We start from the raw sequence: 25662 nt of genomic DNA on the forward strand, positions 1-25662 counted from the left end.
CCCTCCGCAGCCTCACTATGGAACAAAGATGGCGCGCGGCTGAAAGCGCCCAACGCCGGGCTAGCTGCAGGAGCGTACCATTCTCCCAGGGGCGATCACCTTCTTCCCCCCTACCTACACAGCAATGGTGAGGCTCACTTCCGGACGAGGACCGGAACCCGGAAGTGTGTGGCATTGGAGGTTCACAGGTGAGTAGTCTCTGATTATCGGCTCTTTATCGCTTAACCCCTTCCCGGGCTAGGTCTCGCGAGAACAGGGGGGTTTGGCTCTCTTCTTTTCCCGCTCTCAGCTGCGACAGGGGCGTGAGGCTTGACGGACTGTGCGCGCGACTTTGCACCGACGTTCCATACGCCCCGCCTTCCCCTCTCGCGCGCCGATCTCTCTCCCCCTCTCCAGGTGGTGTGGCACGTGCATCAGCCCCAAATGTCCAGCCCAGCGCGTGGTGCCCTTCCCGCCCTTCGCCGGTGGTGGGGGGGAGGGGAGAGGCTGTTACGCCGCGAGGCCCCCTGACTGTCTCGGCCCACACTCCACCCAGCTCTCGCACCCACACACCCGGGGCAGTGCCATCAGGGTGGGTAACTCTTGCGCTGATGTGCCTAGCACTGGCCCTTCCTCATGTGGGTGACTTGCATCAGTGTCCAGTGCAGTCCCCGTGTGGGTGAATTATGCCAGCACACCCAGCTGCACCCTGTGTTCACGACTCACACCATGCTCTGCCCCCCTGGGAGTGGGCTGTACCCAATGTGCCTAACACTAGCCTTAAGTGGATGACTCATGCCAACACTCCTGTTGCTGCTGCCAGGTGAGTGACTTGTGCCATTGCAGCCAGGGCTGCCCCATGCACGTGACTTGCACCAACCCTCCCAGACCCGGCTTGTGTGGGTGACTCATGCCAACACGCTCTGTGGATCTGACCCCATGGGCTGCCTCATAAACCACTTGTTTTCACTATTACTAATGAATGGCTCTCATCAGCTGAGAAATAACATTGCTACTCATCAAAGGGTTTACTAAATAGGTCCCCCTGCCCCTTCACACTGGGCTTTCCAGGCTTCTGATTCTAGGGCATCTTCAGCAGAAGCCAGTTCTACCAGTGAACATCCTCTATTGAAATTATTCTGATATAGGTGTGGCCATGTCATTAGAATTGTGTTTGTTCTCTAGGAGATTATAGAAACGCTGAAACGGGGTAGGGTTTCCAGCTGCCCTAGTTCTCACTACCCTGTATCATTCATCTTGTGAGTGTGGCTCCTGGGACAGGTAAGAGCCCTGAGTTTGTTTCAGAGTCTACAGCGTGATGGCAAAATTTGCTGATGCACATATGCCTTCTGGTTTCACAGCATGATTAGATGGGTTTGGTTGTGAGACTGATGCAGCATCTCCAGAGGCAGAATCTATGAGATGCTTCACTTGAACCAGGGGTAGAACAGACAGCTGCAGTTAGTACTAGGTTAAAATCTGCACTAGTTGTCTCATTGGTCCCTTTTCACACCTCTGCAGGAATGTACCTTTTCCCCCCCCCCCCCATGTTTAGTTTGTATTTGTTCACAGTTACTGTGTATAGCACTTTTCTGACAAAGTATAATCTTAATGTGTAACAAAGCTAAATGGCACAAGACAGCCAGAGCATATATAAATGATGGAAAAGAGTGCTGCAAAGGGTTTATTCCACTGACCTCAGTAGAGTTAATCCTGATTTACAAAGGTGTAAGAGCCCAGTGCATGGAAAAGATGAAAGTATTTATTCATAAAGGGTAAAGAAAGGAAAGAGAATTCAGGTGTGACTTAGGCAAGAAGATAAAAACTTATTGTCAGACATAATTTGAAAAGGTAGGGAGATGCAGGTAGGGTGTTCCAGGTGTCAGGAGTGCCAGCGTGGAAAGCATTTACATCAGGTGATGTGTAGAGGATTAGCATGAAAATAAGCAGGGAAGTGTGTGCAGAGATAGACGATTGGTTTTAAGATTGGTTTTGTCCCTGAAATGGAAATGCAATGTTGTTGTAGCCATGTTTGTCTCAGGATATTAGAGAGACAAGGTAGATGGATAATATCTTTTATTGGACCAACTTCTCTTGGTGAGAGTGACAAGCTTTTGAGCTTACCTCTCTTGCCAGCAAATGTTGGTCCAAAAAAAATATTACCTCACTCACCTTGTCTCCCTGAAATGGAAAGACAGTTGCCAAAATCAAAATGGCTAGATCTGCTGTTTTTTCTTTTTCTCTCTGTCCTCAGACTCTCCGTTGTCTATAGTGTGACAGAATCCTCCCCACCACTGTTGGTTGACATCATTTATCAAAGCCTCTTGTTCAGTCTGTCATGGGATTAAGATCTATGTATTGTCAATGTGCAGCTGGCTTTGTGAAACCTAGTAATTGTCCGTTTACATTCCTCATCTCTTAGGAATTCACATTCCCCAGTGAAAATGGAGACATTAAGGGACCTATCTGTGAAGGAGCTCCAGGAGCTGCAGGAGAATTCTGAGGAGATCCAGCGTCTGGCACTGGAATCAACAGAGGTAAACATTAACATGCATGCTGCAGGGTGAGAAAAGTGTGTGGATGTAGATAGGAGGTACTGCTCCTCATTGGCTGTGGCTTTTGATCTCCCCTCTCAGGTCCAGGAACTACAGCTGGAAAGGGAGATGGCCTTGGCCACAAACCGAAGCCTGGCAGAGCAGAACCTGGAGTTCCAGACACCGTTGGAAACTGGCCGCACAAACCTTTCCGACAGATACCAGAAGCTGCAGAAGCTGGCAGAACAGTGCCAGGAGCAGAAGGCAAAACTGGGTATATGTCTCTCAAACCACCCACCCTCCTGAGTGCAGTCAGGTCGTCTGTAACCCGGGCTTCTTCCCATCTCCCCCTTCCCGCCCAGCAGACTGAGGAGCTCCCTTTCTATACAAGGGGTCTGTATTCTGAATCTGTTTTCTCCTGGTTTCAGAGTAGCAGCTGTGTTAGTCTGTATCCGCAAAAAGAACAGGAGTACTTGTGGCACCTTAGAGACTAACAAATTTATTTCAGCATGAGCTTTTGTGAGCTACAGCTCACTTCTTCGGATGCACAGAATGGAACACACAGACAGGAGATATTTATACATACAGAGAACATGAAAAGGTGGAAGTATGCATACCAACAGGAAGAGTCATCTGTTGGTATGCATATTTCCACCTTTTCATGTTCTCCGTATGTATAAATATCTCCTGTCTGTGTGTTCCATTCTATGCATCCGAGGAAGTGAGTTGTAGCTCACGAAAGCTCATGCTGATAAATTTGTTTGTCTCTAAGGTGCCACAAGTACTCCTGTCTTCTCCTGGTGTTTGTTCAGACTAACCTGGAAAGAATAGAGGTGATTCCCTAGTCAAAAGAGACTGCACAATGTTGGTTTCTCCTGTTTTCTTCTTATATTAAAACTTCCCAAGGCAGCGAAGGTTCCCGTTGTGATTGTGAGGGGTTTAGCAGAGTCTTGGTGGCACGGGGCAGGAAGGTGACATAGTTTCTACTTCTTTACGCTTTGCTGGAATCATGAGTCAGAGCATAGAGCTTTGGGATAGGTGCCTAGTATTGTCTCTGAGAGAGCAGGAGACATGGTAATTTTGCCTAGTTTCTGTATGTCACGTTTTGGTCATCACATTTTTCCTCCCCAGAGAAATTCTCTGCGGCGATGCAGCCTGGGACCCTGTTAAATCTTCTGCAGGTGGAGGGCCAGAGGATCGAAGAGGAATCTGAGGTGATTCTAAGATTTAAGTCCAAATTAAAATAAAATTGACTAATGGCAATCTCCCTGAAAACTTGAAATTATCCTTCCCAACCACCACCCTAAATTGGAGATTCTCCCATAGATTGACACCATTGTCCTAAAGATTGGGATTATCACTCCTTTACGGTTGAGTGGTTTAACTGTTTCCATGTGATCTAGGCCATGTCTGAGCTGGAGCTGGTAGAGAACATTGGAGGGGGCAGCAGTGGTATTAGCGGTGTCTTGTGTTTCAGACTATGGCCGAGAAATTCCTGGAGGGCGAAGTGCCACTGGAGATATTTCTTGAGCAGTTTTCCTCCATGAGGAAGTTGTCCCACCTGCGACGGGTCAGAGTGGAAAAGCTCCAAGAGGAACTGAGGAAGTCTGAAGCTTCACAGGAACCAGCCAGTGACTCTCATTTTAACCACCAGCATCCTGCTCCTCACATAACTCCTGGGCCTGCTGATGAGCCTTTCCAATCAGGAACACCATCCTTCCCTTTGCCCTATAGTCCAGCCCCAGGCATGCCTGTAGGCCCTACAGCCCATGGAGCTCTCCAACCTGCTCCTTTCTCTGGAGCACCAGTTATAATGGGACCCCTCACCTCCTCTCAGCCAAGCACCCAACCCACATTTCCCTATAAACCAGCTCCTGGATACCCACCTGGAGGCTCGACACCAGGATACTGCCAGCCTCAGACAAGAGGCTTATCTTCAGCCCCAGGGTACCCTGGGTCTCCATGCAGAGGTCCACCACCTGCCTCAGGTTACCCTCAATCCCAGCCCAGAGCTCCATCTGGACTGGGGTACCCCCAGCCTCCATATTTCCCACCAGGAGGTGGAAGACCACAGTGTCCATACCCAACCCAGCCACCGCTACCTAGTTTCCCAATTCCATCCCAGCCTCCGTATCCCCCAGCTTCACAGTCTCCCTTTGGATACCCACCACCTCGAGGCCCTGCTTGGCCTGGATACTAGTCAGTACTTCTGGAGAGCTTGCTTCATCATCCTCTCCTGTGTCATGGTCTGAGATATCGATCCTTGCTGAGAAATAAGCCAAAGAAGTAAGAGCTGGGAGTGTTGTCCTCAGATCCATACATGTATAAGCATTATGTATGATGAGAGGTGTGGTTCTGGCATCATATACACACTAGCAGCTTAAGGTGTAAGACCTAGTGACACCGTAACAGAACATCCGAGGATTGCACTATTTTAGGTTTTGGTTAATGAATAATACCGTATGATGACTGCTGGCATTCTTCAGTGGCCACTTGTACTGATTGGTCACTCGAAGCCGTGTTAGAAAATACAAATAGTGGGCCAGATTCTCTGCTACTATAAATGGGCAAAACATGCACCAGCTGAGGACCTATGTGTGAGATGCCTGTGTATATATGGATATATACCAAAAGAATTCTAAACACACAGGTTTGTGAGAGATGGAGTGAGAATCTCGAACAGTATTTGACCAGAAATGCTCATATTTCTTCCCAGGGAACTCACTTGGAAACTAGATTAGCAGAGTCAGCCAGATTCAGAATCAATGCATAATTTATCTTGTCAATGATAAGTGACTAGCTAGCATGTTGGGATAGATCAGCCCTTGATATGCCCCATGTCACTGTAGCATAACTCCAAAACCGGCTTCAGTCCTGCCATTCCCAGCACACTGCAGGGCCGTTTCCTTACCACTACAATTTTACTACAAAGCAAAGGTCCGTCCATTGCTGCCACTGTTTATCCACTTCAGCTGTTTCCAGCCTACTCGTGGGGAAGGCCTCTTTAGCACTGGCCCCTTTTAGCTATGAGACAGGTTGAGCCCTCCTTTGCAGGATGTTGATTATCACAGAGAAGGCATCAGGGTCATGAAATATCCCTGGGATTCGATATGTGGAATATCAGTTCTGCCATGGAGATAAAATGGGTTGGCGTGATGCTTCTGGAGCTGCTAGCAATTTGGAGGCAAGGCAGCATGTGCCTTGACCTGTAGAAATCTGGGTGACTAAGCCTTATTTGCTGATTGATGGTGGAAACACTACTACTATCCAAACTTTGGTATTGGTTCAGTGAAACACTGAGGCATGTAAGGCCTCCTGCAATGCCTTTTCCTCCTCTCTAGTGACCTGCGGTAGGGTTGAAGGTATACTGGATCACGAAGCATCTAGTATCCCTTGCATTACCCCGCCCCCTGCCCCTTTCCTCTTATGTTGACCTGAGGAAACAATGGACCCAACAGAGAATGAAGGATTCTGAACATAAATGGTATTTTGCTTTGCTCTGCACTTACCTACCACATTCTGCTTGCTTGCCTGTAAGTTATTTATAAAGATAGATGACTAATGGACTAGACCAGGTTGAATGCTTTTGGAATTTGATGGAAACGATTCCCTATCTGTGATTAGAATAATAACACTTGATTAATTGCACATAGGGTTGCAGCTGTGATTGTTTTGCAACATGAAGTGGTTCCTGGTTGAAATTTTGTATTGATTTTGTTTTTTTGCCAACTCAGCATCCTTCCATTGATTTCCCTTTGATCATGTTCATATCTTTCCTCTTCTATCTCTTGCTGCCAAATTCTCTATGCATCATCCTTCCTGCCTTTCAGTCTGCAACCTACCCTAGGCGCCCATTTGTGCAATCCTCTTCTCCAGGGGCCAATTGATCTCATGCTTCAGCATCATTTCTCCTTTACCTTCCTCTTCTGTGCACTGTAGTTTCTATCCTCCATTTTCCCATCCTGCGCCTCATTCCTTTGTCTCATTCCCTTTCTGTCTTGGTTTAATACTGACCACCTCAACCCCCATTTCTGCAGCTTTGGGTGTCTCAAAGCTGACCTGAATGGACCCTCTCTCTCAGCTTGAATGAGAGGGTAATTCCCTCTCCATGGTTACACACACCCAGTCACAATTACAAACCCAGCAAAGATTATTGCCAAAGTTTTTTTTTTTTTTTTTTTTTTAAAGGGTAGGTCCTGTCATCTCCGTATTGTTTGGTCTGTTCCATCTACAGCACCAGCTGAGTAGTTCTTTAGCGCTCAGGATGCATGGTGACCTTCACTGTGAAGCAAATTCTGTGAAAGAGAATTAGTCATTGATATTCTGGTATTGGTTTTGTGCACTTTTTCTAACTAGTTCCCTAAATTCCTGGAAATATAAAAAGCAACAAAGAGTCCTGTGGTACCTTATAGACTAACAGACGTACTGGAGCATAAGCTTTTGTGGGTGAATACCCACTTTGTCAGATGTAGTCTATAAGGTGCCACAGGACTCTTTGTTGCTTTTTACAGATCCAGACTAACACGGCTACCCCTCTGATACATGGAAATATAAATTCTCTGTGTGTTCCCCCTTGCTCACTGTTTCTTTATCTACTGGAAACAGCAACAATAACACAAACTCCTATGTTTCAAACAGTCTCGTTGCAGATGTAAGGAGTGAGTGTTTTCTTCATTTTGTCTGGGTGAGAAGAGCATAGCTGGGTTTTGTTGTTTATTTCACAAGTAACATCATATGCCTGTCTGTGACATAACAGCTGGGCTGCGGAGATAATGAAATTACAAGACAGTGAGTTAAAACAAAGAATGGTTGGATTAATTCAGGGTACGTCTACACTACAGGATTATTCCGATTTTACATAAACCGGTTTTGTAAAACATTGTATAAAGTCGAGTGCATGCGGCCACACTAAGCACATTAATTCGGCGGTGTGTGTCCATGGTCCGAGGCTAGCATCGACTTCTGGAGCGTTGCACTGTGGGTAGCTATTCCATAGCTATCCCATAGTTCCCGCAGTCTCCCCCACCCCTTGGAATTCTTGGTTGAGATCCCAGTGCCTGATGGGGCAAAAATCATTGTCGCGGATGGTTCTGGGTAAATGTCGTCACTCATTCCTTCCTCCGGGAAAGCAACAGCAGACAATCATTTCACGCCCTTTTTCCCTGGATTGCCCTGGCAGATGCCATAGCATGGCAACTGTGCAGCCTGTTTTGCTTTTTGACACTGTCATCATATGTGTACTGGATGCCGCTGACAGAGGCGATACTGCAGCGCTACACAGCAGCATTCATTTGCTTTTGCATGATAGCAGAGACAGTTATCAGCCGTTCTGTACCGTCTGCTGCCATTGTAAATTGGCAATGAGATGATGGTTATCAGTCGTTCCGTACCCTCTGCTGCTGTCATAGGTGCCCCTGGCTGAGGTCGGCCGGGGGCGCAAAGACAAAATTGGGAATGACTCCCCGAGTCAATCCCTCCTTTATGATATCTAAAAATAGAGTCAGTCCTGCCTAGAATATGGGGCAAGTGTACTAGTGAACCAGTGTATCAGAGAACCAGAGAGCACAGCCGCTCCGTGTCAGATCCCACAGAAATGATGAGCTGCATGCCATTCACGGGGGTGCCCCTGCAACAACCCCACCTGTTGCTTCCCTCCTCCCCCAACCTTCCTGGGCTACCGTGGCAGTGTCCCCCCCCCCATTTGTGTCATGAAGTAATAAAGAATGCAGGAATAAGAAACAGTGACTTGTTAGTGAGATAAAATGAGGGTGAGGCAGCCTCCAGCTGCTATGATAGTCCAGGCAGGACATTAAGCGGTGCAGGGGAGAGGAGCCCAGCATCCCGCTGCTATGGTAGTCCAGGCAGTACAGAATCTTTTCTTTACACATGAAAGGGAGGGTGCTGATGGAGCTCAGCCCCCAGTTGCCATGAAGAGGACAGTTACCAGCCGTTCTGTACCATCTACTGGGAATGATCGGGAATCATTCCAATTTTTACCCAGGTGCCCCCGGCTGACCTCACCAAGGCCAGCCAGGAGCACTCACGGGCTGATGACGAGGACGGATACCAGTCATTTTGTACCACACCATTTGCCGAAGGGGAGAGGATGCTGCTGTTTAGCGCTCAAGCACCCCGTCTACCAGCAGCATGAAGTAGACATAGGGTGACATTGAAAAAAGTCAAGAAACGATTTTTTCCCCTTTCACATGGGGGGGGGGAGGGAGTAAATTGACGAGCTATACCCTGAACCACGCCGAACAATGTGTTTGAACCTACAGGCATTGGGAGCTCAGCCAGGAATGCAAATACTTTTCGGAGACTGCTGTGGACTGTGGGATAGCTGGAGTCCTCAGTACCCCCTCCCTTCCTCCATGAGCGTCCATTTGATTCTTTGGCTTTCCGTTACGCTTGTCACGCAGCACTGTGTAGCCTGGAGATTTTTTTCAAATGCTTGGGCATTTCGTCTTCTGTAACGGAGCTGTGATAGAACAGATTTGTCTCCCCATACAACGATCAGATCTAGTATCTCCCGTACGGTCCATGCTGGAGCTCTTTTTGGATTTGAGACTGCATCGCCATCCGTGCTGATCAGAGCTCCATGCTGGGCAAACAGGAAATGAAATTCAAAAGTTTGCGGGGCTTTTCCTGTCTACCTGGCCACTGCATCCGAGTTCAGATTGCTGTCCAGAGCGGTCACAGTGGTGCACTGTGGGATACCGCCCGGAGGTCAATACTGTCGATTTGCGGCCACACTAACCCTAATCCGATATGATAATACCGATTTTAGCGCTACTCCTCTCGTTGGGGAGGAGTACAGAAACCGATTTAAATTGCCCTTTATATCGATATAAAGGGCCTCATAGTGTGGACGGATACGGCGTTAAATCGGTTTAACACTGCTAAAATTGGTTTAAACGCGTAGTGTAGATCAGGCCTCAGAATCAGATGAGCTAATCTGTTTTCACACAAATGTTCTTTAGTCATAGGGAAGGAGAAAGAAGCAGAAACCTAGAGTCATAGACTTTAAGGTCAGAAGGGACCATTATGATTGTCTAATCTGACCTCCTGCACAACGCAGGCCAGATTGGTTTGGTAAATTTTCTGCATGGTGTCACCATATACTTAATAGCACTATAGTGTGAGGTAGGGTGTGAAGTGTATTTCAGGAGTAGTCTAAGAGAAGGCTCTTAAAAATCTGCAAGTATCTGTCTTATTTTTCTAGGAACTTATACTGCATTCATTACAGTGGTCTTTGGATGAGACCGAGTCTCCTTTTAGATTTAATATATTAAAGTATAATTTTGCTGTGATAAGTGACTACATAAAAATGTTACTGCCTTACTCCACAGGCCTGCTCCCTGTGTGTAGTCAGAGTTGGATCTGTTGATTTCAGTGACAAATAAGGCTTTTGTATTTTTGACTCCTTAGCCCCCACACAGCTTTGGAAGAGTTACTTAAATTCTCTTCTGGGCCTGGCATCATCAGCACACATGTCAGCCAAGTTCCAGGTGCTGAATCTTTACTGTCAGCGTTATGCAAGCCAGTAAGATCCCAGCTTAACTGTCAGATAACAGGCTGAGCTTGTGGCACTTAGTAGAAACATCTTTTCTCATGTCATCTGAGAGAACTGATATGAAATTCACTGTGAGAAATAAGCATGGAGCTTGACCATGCCTTTTTGCCATGTCACTTCAGAACCAGGCTTTAGGAAAATCTTATTAATCTGTTTTACAATAGTGCCTGAATTGTGCTAAGCACTGGAGATGCACCAAGTCAGAGGACAGCCCTGGCTCCAGAGGGCTTGTTTCTCTTGTCTATCTATAGAGTATTATCATCCCCATTTTACAGATGGGGAACTGAGGCCTAGAGAGAATAAGTGGCTTGCCCACAGTCACCCAGAGAATTTGTGGCAGAACCATGATGAAGCCCAGTCTCCTTTGAACTCCAGTCTAGTGCCTCAGCTCCCCCCTCCCCTCCCGAAGCGTATTGCTCATTCTGTTGTATTGAAAAAAGCATACCTACTATAAAAAAAGTTTTATTACAACTGTTATTGCTTATTAAATATCTCAGTCATGTTTGTGTTAAACATTAGCTCCTCCCACTCTCATCACACATCCAGCTTGCCTCGATCTTACATATGCCTTCTCTTCACAAACTTAGGCATGCACACCCCCACACATACACACCAGCCCCACTCACATACACATTACCACAGGATATTGTACTGCTGGGGTACTTCAGCCGTCTGCTGAGCCAAACATGCATCATCACAGCTTCCTAAGTGATGTAAGAAGACAGTTTATTCATAATCTTTCCATGGTGCTTATTACCCTGGTATCTGAGCACCTCGCAGACATTAATGAAGTTGGCTTCACAATATCCTTGGAAGATAGTGAAGTATTCGACTGATTTAGATTGCAAGAGCAGGCATGGAGACTCTACAATCCACTCCTCCAGGGACTAAGACCTGGTATACACTTAAAAATTAGATCAACCTAGCTACATTGCTCAGGGCTGAGAAAAATTTTGCACCCCAGACACCATAGTTAGGTTGACCTAACCCCCACTGTAGATATAGCTAGGTGGATGAAAGAATTCTTCTGTCGACCTAGCTATTGCCTCTCGGAGAGGTGGATTAACTGCATCAATGGAAAAAACCCTTCCATTAATGTTGGAAGGATCTACACTAAAGCTTATGTAAACATATCTTAAGTAAACAAACATCACCACTTCACAGCCCAAATGTAAAACACAATTCTTACACTTGCTTGCCCTTAACAAACAACAACAAATCAACTTAAACACGCACACAAATTTCCTCTGAGTGAGAGGAATGGAGAAGAAACCACAAGCGAGGAATGCTAGATGAATTTGTTATAGGAAGGTGCTCACATACCATAGTGATGGGCATAATACAAGAACCCGAATAGAATAGAATACAGAGGTTAGTGGCCAACATGTAAAAATTAAATCCACTGATCATGGGTGCCCCAAATTTTAGTTGCCTAGCATGAAACACACAAGCCCATTGACTTCAGCTGGAGCTGTGAGTGCTCAATACAGCTGAAAATTAGGCCCGGTGGGTCTGAAGCTGTGCACCAAAAAATAGAGACCTGCACAATTATGGGTGCTTTTGACATGTTGGGCCTAAGTGACTTGCCAAAGGTCACTGGGGGGAAACGAAGGCAGACATCCTGATTCTCTTTGCCCTTATGCATGGAAAGGGATGTGTAATTTGGGGCTGCACTGACTTCCCCATCTTCTCTCTCTGGCAGTGTGGGAAAAGCCTTTACAGCTGCATGTAGTAACACGGAAATGATTCCAGTGCAGGATCGTCTCAGGTATTTTTTTTTCTTCTCTTCTGTCAGTTTTTCCAGTTGCCAGATTCCCACCTCTGTCTGCAGGGCAAGAAAACAAACCACGTAGAAAATCACTTAACATCTGCCAGAGTTTGAGAAGCGCAAATACAGCGATTGATTCAGCTCTCCTGTGTCTCCCCTCCCCTCCTTGGGTTTGGTGATGATGTGAGTTGGGAATGGCTCAGCCTGGTGATACAGTGCCAAGGTTAGGGAATGGCTTACCTGAGGGAAAGAGGCTAAAGTCGCCGAGCAGAATGCAAGTCATAGTCACTGTCGGAGGAGTTGTCTGGAGGGTTGGAAGACCTGATGGCCCCTTCCAGAGCTGTAAAAGGAAGAAACCATCACTGTCTTCACTACACAGCCAGAGATCAAGGAGCTAATGACCTCTGTGAGGGGTTCCAGGGATGTTGGAATGAATATCAGGTCCTCCATCCACAGTACCTCTTAAGTCATGCAGAAATCATAAGAGGTAACAACTACATCATGCATTCACATAAGTGCCTTTCAACCAGCTGTCACAATGGTGGTTATTCCCCCTCATTTGCAGATGGGGAAACTGAGGCACAGACAGTTTACCTGATCTGCCTGAAGCTACAGAGTGGAAGAGCCAGAAGAAGAACCTCTATAGAGCGATTCCCACTCTATTCTAGGGAAACACTGTACTCCATCTCTGCAAAGCAGACCTGACTGTCTCCCTTTCCTGATCTCTTGTTCTTGCCTGTCCGCTTCTTCGTTTGTGCCATACCTGGTCACTATATACGGTGCTGTCTCTTACCTGGATAAGCCGAAAGGTAGGAGTTCTTCTTAGGGGTCTGAGAATAGTCGTTGTCCTCGCCCTGTGCACCTTGACCTTCCTGACGGGGCCTGAGAGTAACAGTGCTGTTGCGGTGGAATGAAACTAGATGGCAGCACAATGGAGAATTGTTAGTCACTGCATCTTTAAGGTAGAATCGTAGCAATGTAAGAATCTGCTCCAGTCCCCCCACGCAGAGGCAGGACTAAGTGTACCTAGACCATCCCTACTCCCTCTCCTTTTGAGCTGCAGAATTGTCTTATTGTTTAACCAACACACTGAGTCTTCTTTCAACATTTTCCCCCAAAAGCCGTGGTTGAAACTCCTCACCCACATTCGCCAACTGCCGGTAGCACCTCCCAAACCCAAACAGGCCAGCATTTGTGAGTCAGCGGGGCTGAGTAAGAACTGAACCTGCACGGGAACGCGGTGGAAGTGTGTACTGTGCCACTGGAATTGGAGTGTGACTCAACTATCCCATCTGAGTCACTAAAGAACCATTGAGTCAGCATGGGCCTGGGGTGGGATGCTGCACTACGCGAAGTGATAACAGTGAGTCATGCGTGGTGCTAAGAATTACAGTCCTGCAAGAAGTGATCAATAGGGGGCGTTTTTCCTTCTAAGCAAGTATGAAACTGGCCACTAGTCTGGTGAGGAGGGGGTGTTGTGTTGCTGGAGGTGCTGCCTTTTGGTTGAGGTAGAAGGTCCCAGTCCTGACCACTTGTGGTCATTAACATCCCCATGTCATTTAAGCTGGGTGATGACATTCTCCCTGCCTAAAACTCCCAGCAGTTTCAATGGGAGAGATTATCCTTCACTGCACCTCCTTAAAGCTGTACAATGCTGCTGTGTTCCACCCCAGAGATGGCTGCATCTCAGAGGTGGGTGTACGATCCTTTTCTATACAGTGTTCTGGGATACTTAGTAACATTTCAAGGGCTTGGATAGGATCTTTTGTCCCAGAGCCCTGTCACACATGATGTACCTAAGGCCTCGGCCTTATTTTCCGCTTCAGACACATCTTGTACCTGGGCTGTTTTCTGGGCTTGCGAGCATTCAGACAGCCTGAATAAAGGTGGTGAAATGGTGGGACCAGAGGGAAACCTCAGCACCTGGGGTGGTTGTTGGCTGTAAACCACTTAACCCTCAGGCTGAACAATAGCCATCCTGTTGCTGAGCTGCGGAGCCCAGGGGGCCTGTGTGCCTGAGATCAAACTGACCGCAGCAGCACATCAGATGCTTCAGAGGAAGCTGAAGAGATGAGAGTGTTAGGGGTGACCTGCAGAGACCTGCCTCTGTCTTGTGCTTGCTCCTTACCGTTTTGCTGTAATCCAGTTGGGCCTATCCATTGGCGCTGCTGCTTCTTGGCGTCTGCAAGGAGAGGAAGAGGAAAGTGGGGTGGAGGAGGGAAGAGTGAAGTTGGATGGGCACAGACCTATCTGTCATTTTATACCCATCACAGGCACTAGGAGCTGGAGAGCCCCATTAAATCAGCTTGTCCCAGGGTTGTCCCTACAATGCATTTTCTAGTGCTTTGTCCGTTTGGATTTCACACATCTCCAGCAATGGGGGTTTCCTTGGAGACTGTTCCCCATCCTGATTGATCTCACTGTCAGGAGCAGAGTTTTCTGGATGTTCTGCCTTAATTTCCCTTTTGTCTCCTCCTAGCCCCATCAGCCCCATCAAATATCCCTCTGCTTCCTGGCTAAGCACTTGAGGTGCTAGAAATCATTTGGACAAGACAGGGCCTGGCTGATCCTTTGTGTCATTTCCATGTATAAGCCTCTCAGGAGCCTGTGAAATACACAGCACTGGGTGATTCAAGAGGCTTTTCCATTCTGAACTCCCTTCTTATTTTGCCTGAATTGTGTGGACTAGACAATTATGGATCCCGAGGAGAGGCATTTGTGGTGTGTTTCAAAGAGTGGGAAAGGGACAGCTCCAAACCCTTCTGCCTCAGGAACTCACCTTCCAAAAACTGCTGTACAAGATCAACAGGAGAAACGTGCGTGTGTCTCCTGACTCCTCAAAGAGACAACATATAAAACTCCTTTTGTTTAAGAGCAATGCATCAGCCAATGTAGCTCTGGGATGCCACCGCTCCAGAGGTGATGGAGTGGGAAAGAGGCCGAAGGAAGGAGAGGACATAGGAAGACAGCCAGCAGCAGAGCAGGAGGAAGAGAGAGAGCGAGACTAGGAGAAAAAGAGGGAGAGAAGATGGGAAATAGACATAGGAGCTAGAGGCACAGTGACTCCCAGCTGTGTGAGTGAGATGAGAACTTGCCCCAGACTCCTTGGAGGAGTGAAGCTGAGGGAGTCAGACATGTTATGGTATAAGGGCCAGAGGATCAGTGGTCTCACACCTACAGCAAGAGTTTGTCACATACATTTTTTCTGTAGTTTCTTGTAGGCGGGAGGTCCACAAATAATGATGAGAACTCCAAGGAGGATCAGAGCCAGGAGAATGCTCACAATGTTTCCTGCTCCCACAATGGCTCCTGTTTCCACCCCAGCTGGCTTGAAATTCTTCTGGCCTGGGAAAAGGAGCTGCAGTTACTGATTAATTCCCATCTCTCCAGAAAAATGCCTGTGCTTTGGACAGGTTTGACAGCTTAGCCTTTGGTGATCCCTAGGAGAAGAGTCCCACCTTAAACCCCAATCCCTCCACTTAGCCTCAAAGACTTAATTATAACCCAAAATCCCCATACAAAGCCACTCCCAAGCTCACAATCTAGATTGCAAACCTCACTCAACTCACATCTTCTGCCCCCAAACACCACCTTCTACCCAATTTCCAACCCCAGCAACTTGCAAAGGTTGATTGTAGATCAGGCAAATTTCTCTTCCTCCCCATTTCCTTAGTACATCAGTCACATGTGGGTCTTTGTCCCCTTTGAACAGGGCTGCCCAGAGGGGGGGAGGGGGCAAGTGGGGCAATTTGCCCCAGGCCCTACAGGGGTCCCCTCAAGAATATAGTATTCTATAGTGTTGCAACTTTTTTTTATGGAAGAGGGTCCCAAAATTACTTTGCTCCAGGCCCCCTGAATCCTCTGGGCGGCCCTGCCTTTGAAGGGCTAGTCCACATAAAAGATTTATGAGTCTGCTACTGCTGCCAGGCTAATGGCATTAGTTCTTTAGCCTAAGAGTAGCAGCTCATGTGAGCTCCAGAGATCCTGTGTTCCATCCCCATGGATGACCTAGCCAAAGTGTCATCACCGACCTGTTTCCTGATGTAAAGTGGTCCCATCCCGTTAGGGATAAGCACCTCTCTAAAACACAAAAGAACCTGTGTTGGCTTACACGTGATTCTGGTTTTGGAGCAGGTTGCGTTTTTGAAAGTGGAACACTCCTGGAGGTGCTCTTGGCTGCAGGACACTCCCTGTGTCTTGGCACCTGGGACTTGGACGCTCAAGGAGAGCTTCCCGCACTGCAGCTCTTGGCACACCTGCTCCTCTCTAGATTTCTTCCATGAACTGGAATCGCACAGAACTTCCCATTTCCCCTTATGGAACACCTTCATGACCCCTTCGCAGGGGCTCTGGCTGTCCCCAAGCCCTCGCACCACCCTTGGCTGGAAACCTGTGGGGGAGACAAGCAGGGATTGGTGAGACCTCATGGCGAGTGGATGTCTGAATGACCCAGCTGACTATAGGTAATGTGGACTAGTGACTGAGCCTGAGACTCAGGAGACCTGGATTCTGTTCCCATCCCTGCCACTAACCTCTTGGGTGACTGTGACACTTCACTTCTGTGTCCCCTCCCATCCTTTGTCCTGTGCAGTGAGAATGGAAGCGCTTGGGAGTGGGTGCTGTCTCTCATGATGTGTCTATACAGCACCTAGCACAATGGGATCCTGATCTCCTATGAGGCCTTCAGGTGCTGCTGTTATACAAATAATAACAATGGGCAGCCTGATGGGGTTCCAGTGCATTTGATATCTAATGTTGCTAGTTAATAGTGTTTTGTGTGATGTACGTGGCCATGGAAATCACCCCATTCACTGCTGCATTTCACAGCCCATGGTACTGCACTAAATTCCTATCCATTCCAGTGATGTCATGGTCTGTTGGTTAGACCCCAGGCTGGGGTAGCAGGTGCTCTGAGTTCTAATCCTGACTCACTGTGTGATCTGGGGCAAGTCTACGGTTTTGTCTCCTGTAAAATGGGGACAATAATCATGACTCATAGGGAAATTATAAGGGTTAATAATTAATGTGTGAACAGTGCTTGGAAATCCTTATCTACAAGTGACTAGAGAAGTTCAGAGTATTAGTAAAGCAGTATTGTACTGCATCATATGGGATATTAATTGCACTGTATTGTATCATATGGCCTTCCATTGCAATGGATGCTATCTATGGTAATGTGTTTCAATAGCATTGCATCATATGGCATTGCATTGCCATGTGTTGTGCTGCAGAGTATTTATATTATATTTGCATTGTATTGCATTTTAACCTATAGCATTGCATTTGTACAGTGTTGCGTTGCATTGGCTTGCACTGTTCTCACCCCAAGAGTATGAAAATTCTCAGGGTCAGAAGTAGTTGTTACTAGAAATAAACTCGGTAATAATTTTGACTGACAGTCGGCATTTCTGAGGCTAATGCAGAGGATGCCGTTGTGTGGAAAAGTGATGCCAATCTTGACACTTTTAGATTTGCAGACTAAGGGATGAGGGAGGAAAAGAAGAGGTGAGGGTCAAAATTGCTGGCAGTTCCAGGCAGCAGAGGCCAGCAGTAGGCGTCGAGATAGAAGAGAGGGGGATATTTCTGAGGAGTTTCCTTGCTATTCTAGAAATGTTGTACCACAATCTGACACTAGGTTCATGGCCATGCAGGCTGCCAATGGAGTGAGTCCCCTCTGCCCACCTCGTGCAACAGCTGGGCTGCTGGGATGGATTGGCCTCTTTAGAGTTCACAGGAGTAAAGGTGAAACGCGGTAGGAGAGGAAAGCGAAAAGGAACTTGATGTGGCTGTCCTAAGATGGACTCACTCACCGGAGCAGATGACAATGGCTGGGGAGTTGTCCTGAGAGTTCCTGGTTCTCTTGAAACAGTCTGGGATAGAGTCAGAGTCACATGATGCCACCATCTCCCAATGGACAGGTAGATGCCTACTTTCATTTTTCATGAGGAAAGTAGGCATCTGCTCTTCCTGGTCTAAGGCATCACCACAGCCCACCTTCGGGCAAACCAAGCGGGCCAGATTTATCTTGTTTTCAGAACTTGACTGGACTGTTCCCGAGTGGCCTCCCATGTAGAGCTCCACAAACCCTGAGCAGTGGAACCTCCCATCTACCAGCTGCAACCTGGGGGAGCCTGGGAGAAGGACCAAGAGAAGGGGATTGTTACAGACAGTGACACCATCTCTACACCATGGCACATAACTTACCAACATTGCTTGCGATAAAGGCCCTGGGATGCCTTTCTGCTGCTTTTTTTGGTCACATTCACCAGGGGAGTATTTTGGTGTTTTCTCTCCCTAGTCATTTGATAGGTGTACCCTGGTAGAGTCCAGCTGTGGGTGATTGTTAGGAGACAGCTTGGGCCCAGTGGTTAAGTGAAATCCCACTGGGGGCACGTACCTGCATTGATAGCATATCCCTCCCCACCACCTTCCTTATTCCAGCTTCTCATCTACACCTGACGCAATGGGAACAGCTGTTGGGGGTATTTTCCAGCCCACATCTGCTCAGCAGTAGCGGGGTGCTGTGATCCTGTGGGGTAGTTCAGTTCCTGAGCAGAGTTTTCATCAATAATTGAAATTAAATCACCCAAATGCCCATTAAATTGAAAAGGTAATGGAACTATCTATCATCACCATACAGATCTATCTATGTAATAATCAGAGTAACTTAGGATTTGTGATACTAGATCTAATTACTGCTCCCTCCCCTGCTTTACCATAACAGACCATTGGCCTATTTTGTCTCCTATCTCACCCCCTGCCAATGCCATACTAGATTAGACCCTTGATCCATGGAGTTCAGTATCCAGCCTCCTGCTGCACCAGTTCAGACAACTGTGCACCTAGTCCAGTACTGTGTTGCCACTAGCAGCCTGTACCTGATGCTTCAAAGACAGGTGAAACCCCCATAATCCATCTTGCCCAATGTGCACTGCTGTTCATTGGGGTGGGAAAGGGGAATTATATTCCAGCCCCAGGAGGGATCTGTTTATGCCCCTGAAGCATGAGGTACAATTACCACGTTTTAGCTGGCCTCCCTACAAATGTTATTATCCATCATAAGATCATCTGGCTCTCTTAAAAACCCATACACAGATGGCTTCCTGCAGCAGTGAGTTCCACAGATAGATGTCTCACTGTGCAAAGAAGCATTTGCTTTGATTTGCTAGATGTTAATTTCACCAAGGGACTCCTTTCATTTCTTGCATCATCTCTGCTAATGATCACCTATAACTATGGTAACTTGCAACCATTTCTATCAGAAGAGTGAATGTGGATCTGAATGGATTTGGTGAACCTGGATGTGTGGAGTTTCCTTACCGGTGGGTTCTGGTGTAGTTGGTGGTGGTGGCGCAGTGGTGGTTTTTTCCGGTTCTGAAATGATAAGGATTTCCAAAATGTTTTAGTAGGGTGCAGACCCAGCCCCAGGCAAAAGTCCTAAGGGAGGCAGTCAGGAAGGGTGTTATATTCACTGAATAGACACAGAAAGAAATTAAATAAAAAAGATAAATTCTCTTGCTGGAAGGTTGCAGTGTAATTCTACTTTATTTCTTAGAATTCAGAACATAGTACACGAAAACTCAAAAACACAGAGAGAACACAGGCTGCTCCCTAAGGCAGCGAGACACAACTCACCCACCTTGCTTTAAGCTGGCTCTTTCCTGCCTGACTCCGACTGCAAGCAGGACCAAGAACATCTGTTCCCCTGCTCTTAGTGGTAGCTTGTAATTCCAATACAGTCCTCAATACACCACAAAGGGGAAGATGAGACCTACCTTTGCAAACCACAGTGGCATCCTGCGTGCAATTAGATTTCTCCCAGCGGCAGTTCCTCAGGGTAGTCCCATTCGCCCGGCAGTTCGGCATCATCCTTTTCATGAATTTCTGCTTTGAGTCTAGTTGGAGAACCTCAGAGGAGGGGGAGCCACAGCCCAGCTCTGCACAGACCATTTTTGTGATCTGGTTCCAAACACTGCTACAAACTCTTGCCCAGCTGCCACTAAGTTTAACCTCCAGCAGGCCCGAACATCTGCAGCCAGAGCCTGTGAGTCTCATGCCCCACGTTTCTGAGAAAGTAAAACAGCATGTTAGAAGAGCAGTGTTTAGGGTTCTTTCTCGCTGCCACCACTCGATTATTCGGTGAATCGAGACACCCCTCTGTTCCCCCCTCCTCCTTCCAGAGACTTTCCTGGGGAAGCACAGATCAAATCACAGAGGGAGAAAGATTCCTTCCACTTCCCTCTCCCTTCCCTGCTTTCTCTGCTTGGAGACAACCCTTGTCTCCACAGAGTGGCGCCTAGCTTCCTTCCCCTGAATCCACAGGTAAGGAACTTAACCAAGTCCTGAACCTAAAAGAGTTTATTAAAAGAATAAAAAAAAAAGGAAAAAAATACACAATCTCTATGAATCCAAGATAGACATTCATAGGGTCCAATCTTATTAATCCCTGGAGAAATTTCTCCCTTTTCCTCAGTACAAACAATACAGGCAAAATTACGAATAATCAATACAAACACACAGAATTGCAGACACAGGATTCTTATATGAAATTACCCAGTACTTCTAATACTCACTAGCTTGAATAGAAGAAATTAGTTCAGAGAGATGAGCAGACTTGATTAAGCATCTGGGCTGGTGTAGTTCCAGACGGCTAAGAACACAGAACAAAGAACACAGAGACCCAAGTTCCCGCTCTCTGGGATTTTCAAATTCTCTTCCCTGATTGGTCCTTTGGTCAGGTGTTTCACCAGGTCTGTGTTAACCCTTTACAGGTAGAACTTAACCCTTAACTAACTACTTATGACACTCCCCTTGTGTCTGTCTCCCTCTCTTTAGCTTTGTCTTCTCTGCCACAAAAAAGTGTGTGTTTTATGGCAGGATAACTAGTACATGTTAGCTCCCCTGCTGTACAATTCCAGTGGAGACAGGGCACTGTAGTTTTTAAATATGCAAGACTGACTGAAGCTGAGCAAATCATTGATTTTTCAGTCTGTGGTCTGAACTGAAACGGTCAGGAAAAAAATCAGTTTGGTTTGAACTGAAACCAAATTTTGTTGTTTTTTCTTGCTGAAACGAAACAGCAACACATCTTTTCAGGTCATTTGAAGCATTTTGTTTGACCCCAAATGACATTTTGTTTAGTGTTTGTTTCATTTCAGGTTAAACTAAATGTTTCATTCGATCCCAAATGATTTTTTTTAATTTTCCTTTTTGAGTGTTTTTCACCCTTTGTTTTAGCTAAACTTTGAAATGCAACAAGGTGGGGGAGGTAATATCTTTTCTTGGACCGTCTTCTGTTGGTGAGAGAGAGAGAAACTTTTGAGCTTACACAGACCTTCAGACTTGAAGAAGAGCTCTGTGTGAGCTCGAACGCTTGTCTCTTTCACCAACATAAGTTGATCCAATAAAAGCTATTACCTCCCCCACCTCATCTCTCTCTAATATCCTGGAACCATCACGGCTACAACAACACCGCAAACCATTTGAAATGAAACATCATTTTGAAATGGCTAAAATGGACTGTTTCGACATTTAAAAAAAAATCATTTTTTCAGCCAACGCTATTTACCAAATGTGACCCAATTTTGTGAATGGTTCTGGTGCCTCGAAAAATGCACTTTTCTGTAAATTTACTATTCACAAAAAAAAAAAAAAAAAATTCACGGAGCTCTAGTGCTGACCTGAACCTTATAAAAGCTACAGGTGCCTTGCCTCTACTAGGATTTTACAGTAGGCTAGTGAATGCATGTTAATTATCCCCATATAAACCCCGACCTTTTCTGCAGTGAAGTCAGCCTTCAGCTCACTCTGTCTCCTGTTAGTTCCCTGTGCTCCAGTGCTGTCTGAAATGTTAGCAGGTGTTTTGCGAAGCAGAGCAGGAAGGAAATGGTGCTCGTTTGTTTGTGTGACTCTCAGATGTGTAGAAGTGTGTGTGTGTGTCTCTGAGTGTGTAGACACAGTAGTATGCATGGGGAGACAGCCTGCCTGGCTAGCTGGTCTATACTAGAGCAGCGTTGCCGACGCTGTTGCAGCTCCATGGTGTTAAAATACTGGGAGCCTTGGGATAGATGGGCTGCCAGGTGGATTCGCCTGGGGCTGATCAGCGATAGAAGACATGTTGCTAAAAGCCCCGTGGCAGTTAGCAGTATGTCTGCATTAAAGTTACCAACATCGCTGTCCTCAGTGAAGCTGTTTGCAATGATGGGAAATTTTTGCAAAACTTCCCTTCTGTAGCTGAGGCTTCTGTGCCCCCGAGGTGTTTAGGGTAAGTATAGTAATCGAAGCCCGGGTTCCTTCACTCAATTCCCCCCCGCAAAGATTTCTCAGGGCTACGAGGGGGGAGCTGTGCCTGGTTGGCTAACCCCTTGCTGCAATGACATCCCGAGGACATGTCCACATCAGGGCTGGGAACCCAGCATGTCTCTCTCATGGTACTGTAGAACACTAAGCCGGTTGCTGACAAGCTAAGTAACTGACGGCTGCCTGATTGGATTTTATTTTATATCCAAGATCAACGTGGCTTGAAAGAGGCTTCAACAGATGCACTGACCTGCAGCGTTCTGGCCTTCACCACCGAGGCAGGAGGTCACTGCAAAGAGAAGAGACTGTCAGGAGAAGTGAGGTGGGCAGGGCAGCCATTACTTCAGTTCAAACCTACTTCTCAAACCTGGTTCTAAACTATGCTCCCGCTGAGGGACATTTCCTGCTAGAAGTGTCCTCTGCATCTTCTGTCCATCCCTGCAACATTTTTGGAAGAGCCTTCGCTATCCTTCGATAAAACCATCACACCACAAACTATACCCTCTCGCAACGGAGCTAAGCACAGACTATCAGGCCTCAGCAAAGGATTTTTTAGGGCCCAATGAGGTCAGTACAGAATCGTTCCCTATCTCAAGCCTGTTTTAAATGTCCTGAGTGATAGAGCTGCCGCTCCTTCCATGTCTGGGGCCTTTTCTGATCCACTGTTTAATTATTATTTATTTATGTTACAAAAGCACCTCAAGCCCCAGTGGAGACTGGGGCCCTGTGGTGCATGGTACAGACACACAGTGAGAGACAGTCTCTGCCCCTGAAATGCTTACAGTCTAGACAGACAAGACAGACAAAGGGTGGGAGGGGAGGCACAAGAGGGGAAAGGACTTGCCCCAGGTCACGCAGCAGGTCAGAGCTGGGGATAGAAGCCAGGTGTGAGGCAGCACCCTCTTGATGCCCACTGGGAATGGGCACAGGGGTGCATAAGGGCTCCAGGAATCCCCGGGGTCTGGTGTCTACATAATAGTGCCTCAAAGGGCATCATGTAAGGGCTCTGCTGAAAGCTTGCGTCATGCTGATCAGCATCACCACTGTGAAATGTAGGTGTGGATAATACATAAGGCGCTGTGTATATATTCTGAAAATTATGCTCTTCGGGTTTGTGAGTTGGGGCCAGTTGCCAAAAGGTGACAAACAACCTTCTTTCCAGCAGGAGACACTTATCTACCTGCTCTATGCGAATTGGGTATTGTTTGCTTCACAATGAACAACTATTTACAGTCTGAGCCGAATGCTAATCAAGAGATAGCCAAGTCTCCAGGGTTGATTCTAGACAGGAAATAACAAGCAGCAGGGGGGTACCCCATTTGCAAGCGAAGACACTGGATTGTTGGAACTCTATCTGGGGGTACAGAGGTACCCCTGTTATCCATCACCTAGGGGACAAGCCGCCAGCATGCTTGTTTAGCTGGCCTGGCTGTTAGGTGCTGGGAGAAAGACTCTGAGTGAACTAAACTTCGTGAGCCAGAAAAGTGTTGTGTTAGTAAAGTCTAGGCCTGGACAGCAGGAGATGGTTTTATTTGACAGGAAACCAATTGTTTCCAGTATTTCTACTTACTTGCTATGACTTGAACCTCTGTTCCTTGTTAAATACACTTATCCTTGATTCCCCTATAAACGTATCGACGTGCTGTGAGTTGAGCCGAGCAGTGATCTGAGGCGTAACTGGGAAGCTGCGGGGTACTGTTCCTTTGGGAACAGCAGCTGTGCGAATTCTGTGAGTGTCCAGTGGACTGAGGGCTGGGCACTCCAGGGAGATGCTCACAGGGACTTGGCGGGTGCTAACCTGCACAGGGACAGTGGGGCTGTGTAGACTGAGAGGGCAGTGCTTGTGTTGCCTGTGGGCGGTGGAGTCAGGGGGCTGATCCCCGGCAGGCACAGACAAGGCTTCCTCATGCTAAGGGCAGGTGGAGGAGAGGTGCCTCACAACCCTGGAAACCCCCGAGAAGTGTCACATCTCCTGAGTCCCCATCTGGGGCCCTATCTACTAGCCCAACCTGCCTCTCAGTGTGTGGCACATGCCCTGCCAATGGCTGGCCTACAGACCTTTATGAGTCTGGTCCTGCTTCTAGAGGGAAGATTCACTCCTGCAGCTCGTGTTCTTAGTGCTGAAGGCCCTGGGCACAAGCCCTGCCAGCACCCCAGTGGGATCATGTTCATGTCTGTAAACCCCATTTTAAAGGAAATCTGGCCCAGCTTGCTTGAAAGCATTTGGAGTGAGATGGTAGCAGCTCCAGCACCTTCAGCGATCACCAAAGGCTGGGGGGAGGAGGAGCTGAAAGAAGGATGGCGAGGCTCCAGTAAAACTAAATGCGTTCTCTGCCTCGCCATGTGCTACTGAAGCTGGTGGGAAGCTGTGCAGTGCAGGCGGCTCCTACCCCAAGGGCTCTTTCTGGAATATCACCAGGAAGCCCTCACCAGCCGTGATCTTGAGGAAGCAGCGAAGTAAGGACATCTGTAGAGCACACAGACTTCGCTGGGTTAGTACAGCTGGTGGTGGTGCACCAGGAGCTCATGGAAGTGAGGGAGGAGATCAGGCTTGGGGAGAGGAGTCTGACTCCGATCTAATGTACGACAATGCATGGTGGAAAGCATGGTCAGAGTGTCTCACGCACGCGGATGGGCTCCAGTCTCATGGGCTCCTTAGAGGAAAAGGACATGGGGCCAGAGAAAGGCTGTGGAATAAGAAGATAGTAGTCCATTACTGAGATCAGTAGGGTGATCTACATCAGCTGAGAATCGGGTGCATTGATTTGTTAATTCCCATTGAGCTATGGCCAATTTACACCAGCTGGGGATCTGGCTCACTGGCTCCAATAGAATCATGCTGATTTACAACCAGTGGGGATCTGGCCCATTATGGCTATATGGTCACTTTTCAGAGTAAACCTGTGCTTTTAAACCCTTATCAAAACCAGCTCTGTAATCTGCAATAAAGGCCTGACAGTGCCACTGTAACACCAGCGTAAACTGTAGCTGTTGGGCCCAGCACGGTAGAATATTGTAATGTATTTTTATAAGCAAATATCATTAAGCTCCTGGCTCTTGTGAAATGGTTGTTGTTATTATGATCCTTGTGTACAATCTAGAATTATAACACGATGCAATCAGTGGATTGACAAATAGGGGAAAGATTGTGTAGAGGACAAGGTATCAGAAAAAGATGGATCCATGATACAGAATGGCTGTTTGTACCTGATCCACAGCCGGTGTAAATTCGCAATAATATTTAGGACCGATCGACTGGTTGAATTCACAGGTAATTTCTTTTTGGACGCACACTAAAAAATCACTACCAGACCTCACTCCGAACTGCTGTGATCTAGTGTATTAGCATTTCAGATTTCTGGAGGAAGGATACGCTCTGATCTCTTGTGCATCCTAGCCTTGTTTTCCCTGGCTTGACTGTAGCTCAAGATTTTTGCTATTAATATGAAGACTCAGGGCCAAAGCCCTAGATAGTGTAAATCAATGTAACTCTATTTCATGTTAATGCA

The 25662-nt window shown here is 47.1% G+C and overlaps 2 protein-coding genes across 6 annotated transcripts in view; one reads left to right on the forward strand and one right to left on the reverse strand.

Annotated features, from left to right (window-relative positions):
* Positions 1 to 13821, forward strand: VPS37C (VPS37C subunit of ESCRT-I). Of its 4 annotated transcripts, none has more exons than XM_039535373.1 (5): positions 1 to 188; positions 2402 to 2516; positions 2616 to 2787; positions 3645 to 3727; positions 3991 to 6161. In XM_039535373.1, exons 2-5 carry the CDS (start codon positions 2424 to 2426, stop codon positions 4711 to 4713), a joined length of 1071 nt encoding a protein of 356 aa, XP_039391307.1. In that variant the 5' UTR covers positions 1 to 188; positions 2402 to 2423; the 3' UTR covers positions 4714 to 6161. The 4 variants fall into 4 exon arrangements, with proteins under 4 accessions (XP_039391307.1, XP_039391310.1, XP_039391306.1 ...); XM_039535376.1 differs by lacking the exons at positions 1 to 188; positions 3991 to 6161 and adding exons at positions 232 to 802; positions 11882 to 13821; XM_039535372.1 differs by lacking the exon at positions 1 to 188 and adding an exon at positions 248 to 802.
* Positions 10539 to 25662, reverse strand: part of CD5 (CD5 molecule) — a 27492-nt gene continuing 12368 nt past the window's right edge. Inside the window, exons 2-11 of one of the 2 annotated variants that reach the window (XM_039535370.1) lie at positions 22404 to 22442; positions 19630 to 19920; positions 19175 to 19228; positions 17665 to 17985; positions 15966 to 16244; positions 15053 to 15199; positions 13983 to 14036; positions 12648 to 12770; positions 12095 to 12194; positions 10539 to 11911 (exon numbers count right to left, since the gene is read on the reverse strand). In XM_039535370.1, the coding sequence (XP_039391304.1) occupies positions 12109 to 12194; positions 12648 to 12770; positions 13983 to 14036; positions 15053 to 15199; positions 15966 to 16244; positions 17665 to 17985; positions 19175 to 19228; positions 19630 to 19920; positions 22404 to 22442 (1394 nt within the window). In that variant the 3' untranslated portion in view covers positions 10539 to 11911; positions 12095 to 12108. The remainder of the gene's footprint in view (positions 11912 to 12094; positions 12195 to 12647; positions 12771 to 13982; positions 14037 to 15052; positions 15200 to 15965; positions 16245 to 17664; positions 17986 to 19174; positions 19229 to 19629; positions 19921 to 22403; positions 22443 to 25662) is intronic. The other variant, XM_039535371.1, reaches the window with a different exon arrangement.

This window comes from Mauremys reevesii, linkage group 4 (genome assembly GCF_016161935.1).
Source record: "Mauremys reevesii isolate NIE-2019 linkage group 4, ASM1616193v1, whole genome shotgun sequence".
NCBI lineage: Eukaryota > Metazoa > Chordata > Testudines > Geoemydidae > Mauremys > Mauremys reevesii.

Bases quoted from the DNA above. Each gene is read 5' to 3' on its own strand.
- VPS37C (XM_039535372.1), top strand. From the start codon at position 666: ATGCCAGCACACCCAGCTGCACCCTGTGTTCACGACTCACACCATGCT. The intron at 803-2,401 runs GTGAGTGACTTG...CTCATCTCTTAG, and splicing joins ACTCCTGTTGCTGCTGCCAG to GAATTCACATTCCCCAGTGA. The intron at 2,788-3,644 runs GTATATGTCTCT...TTTCCTCCCCAG, and splicing joins GGAGCAGAAGGCAAAACTGG to AGAAATTCTCTGCGGCGATG.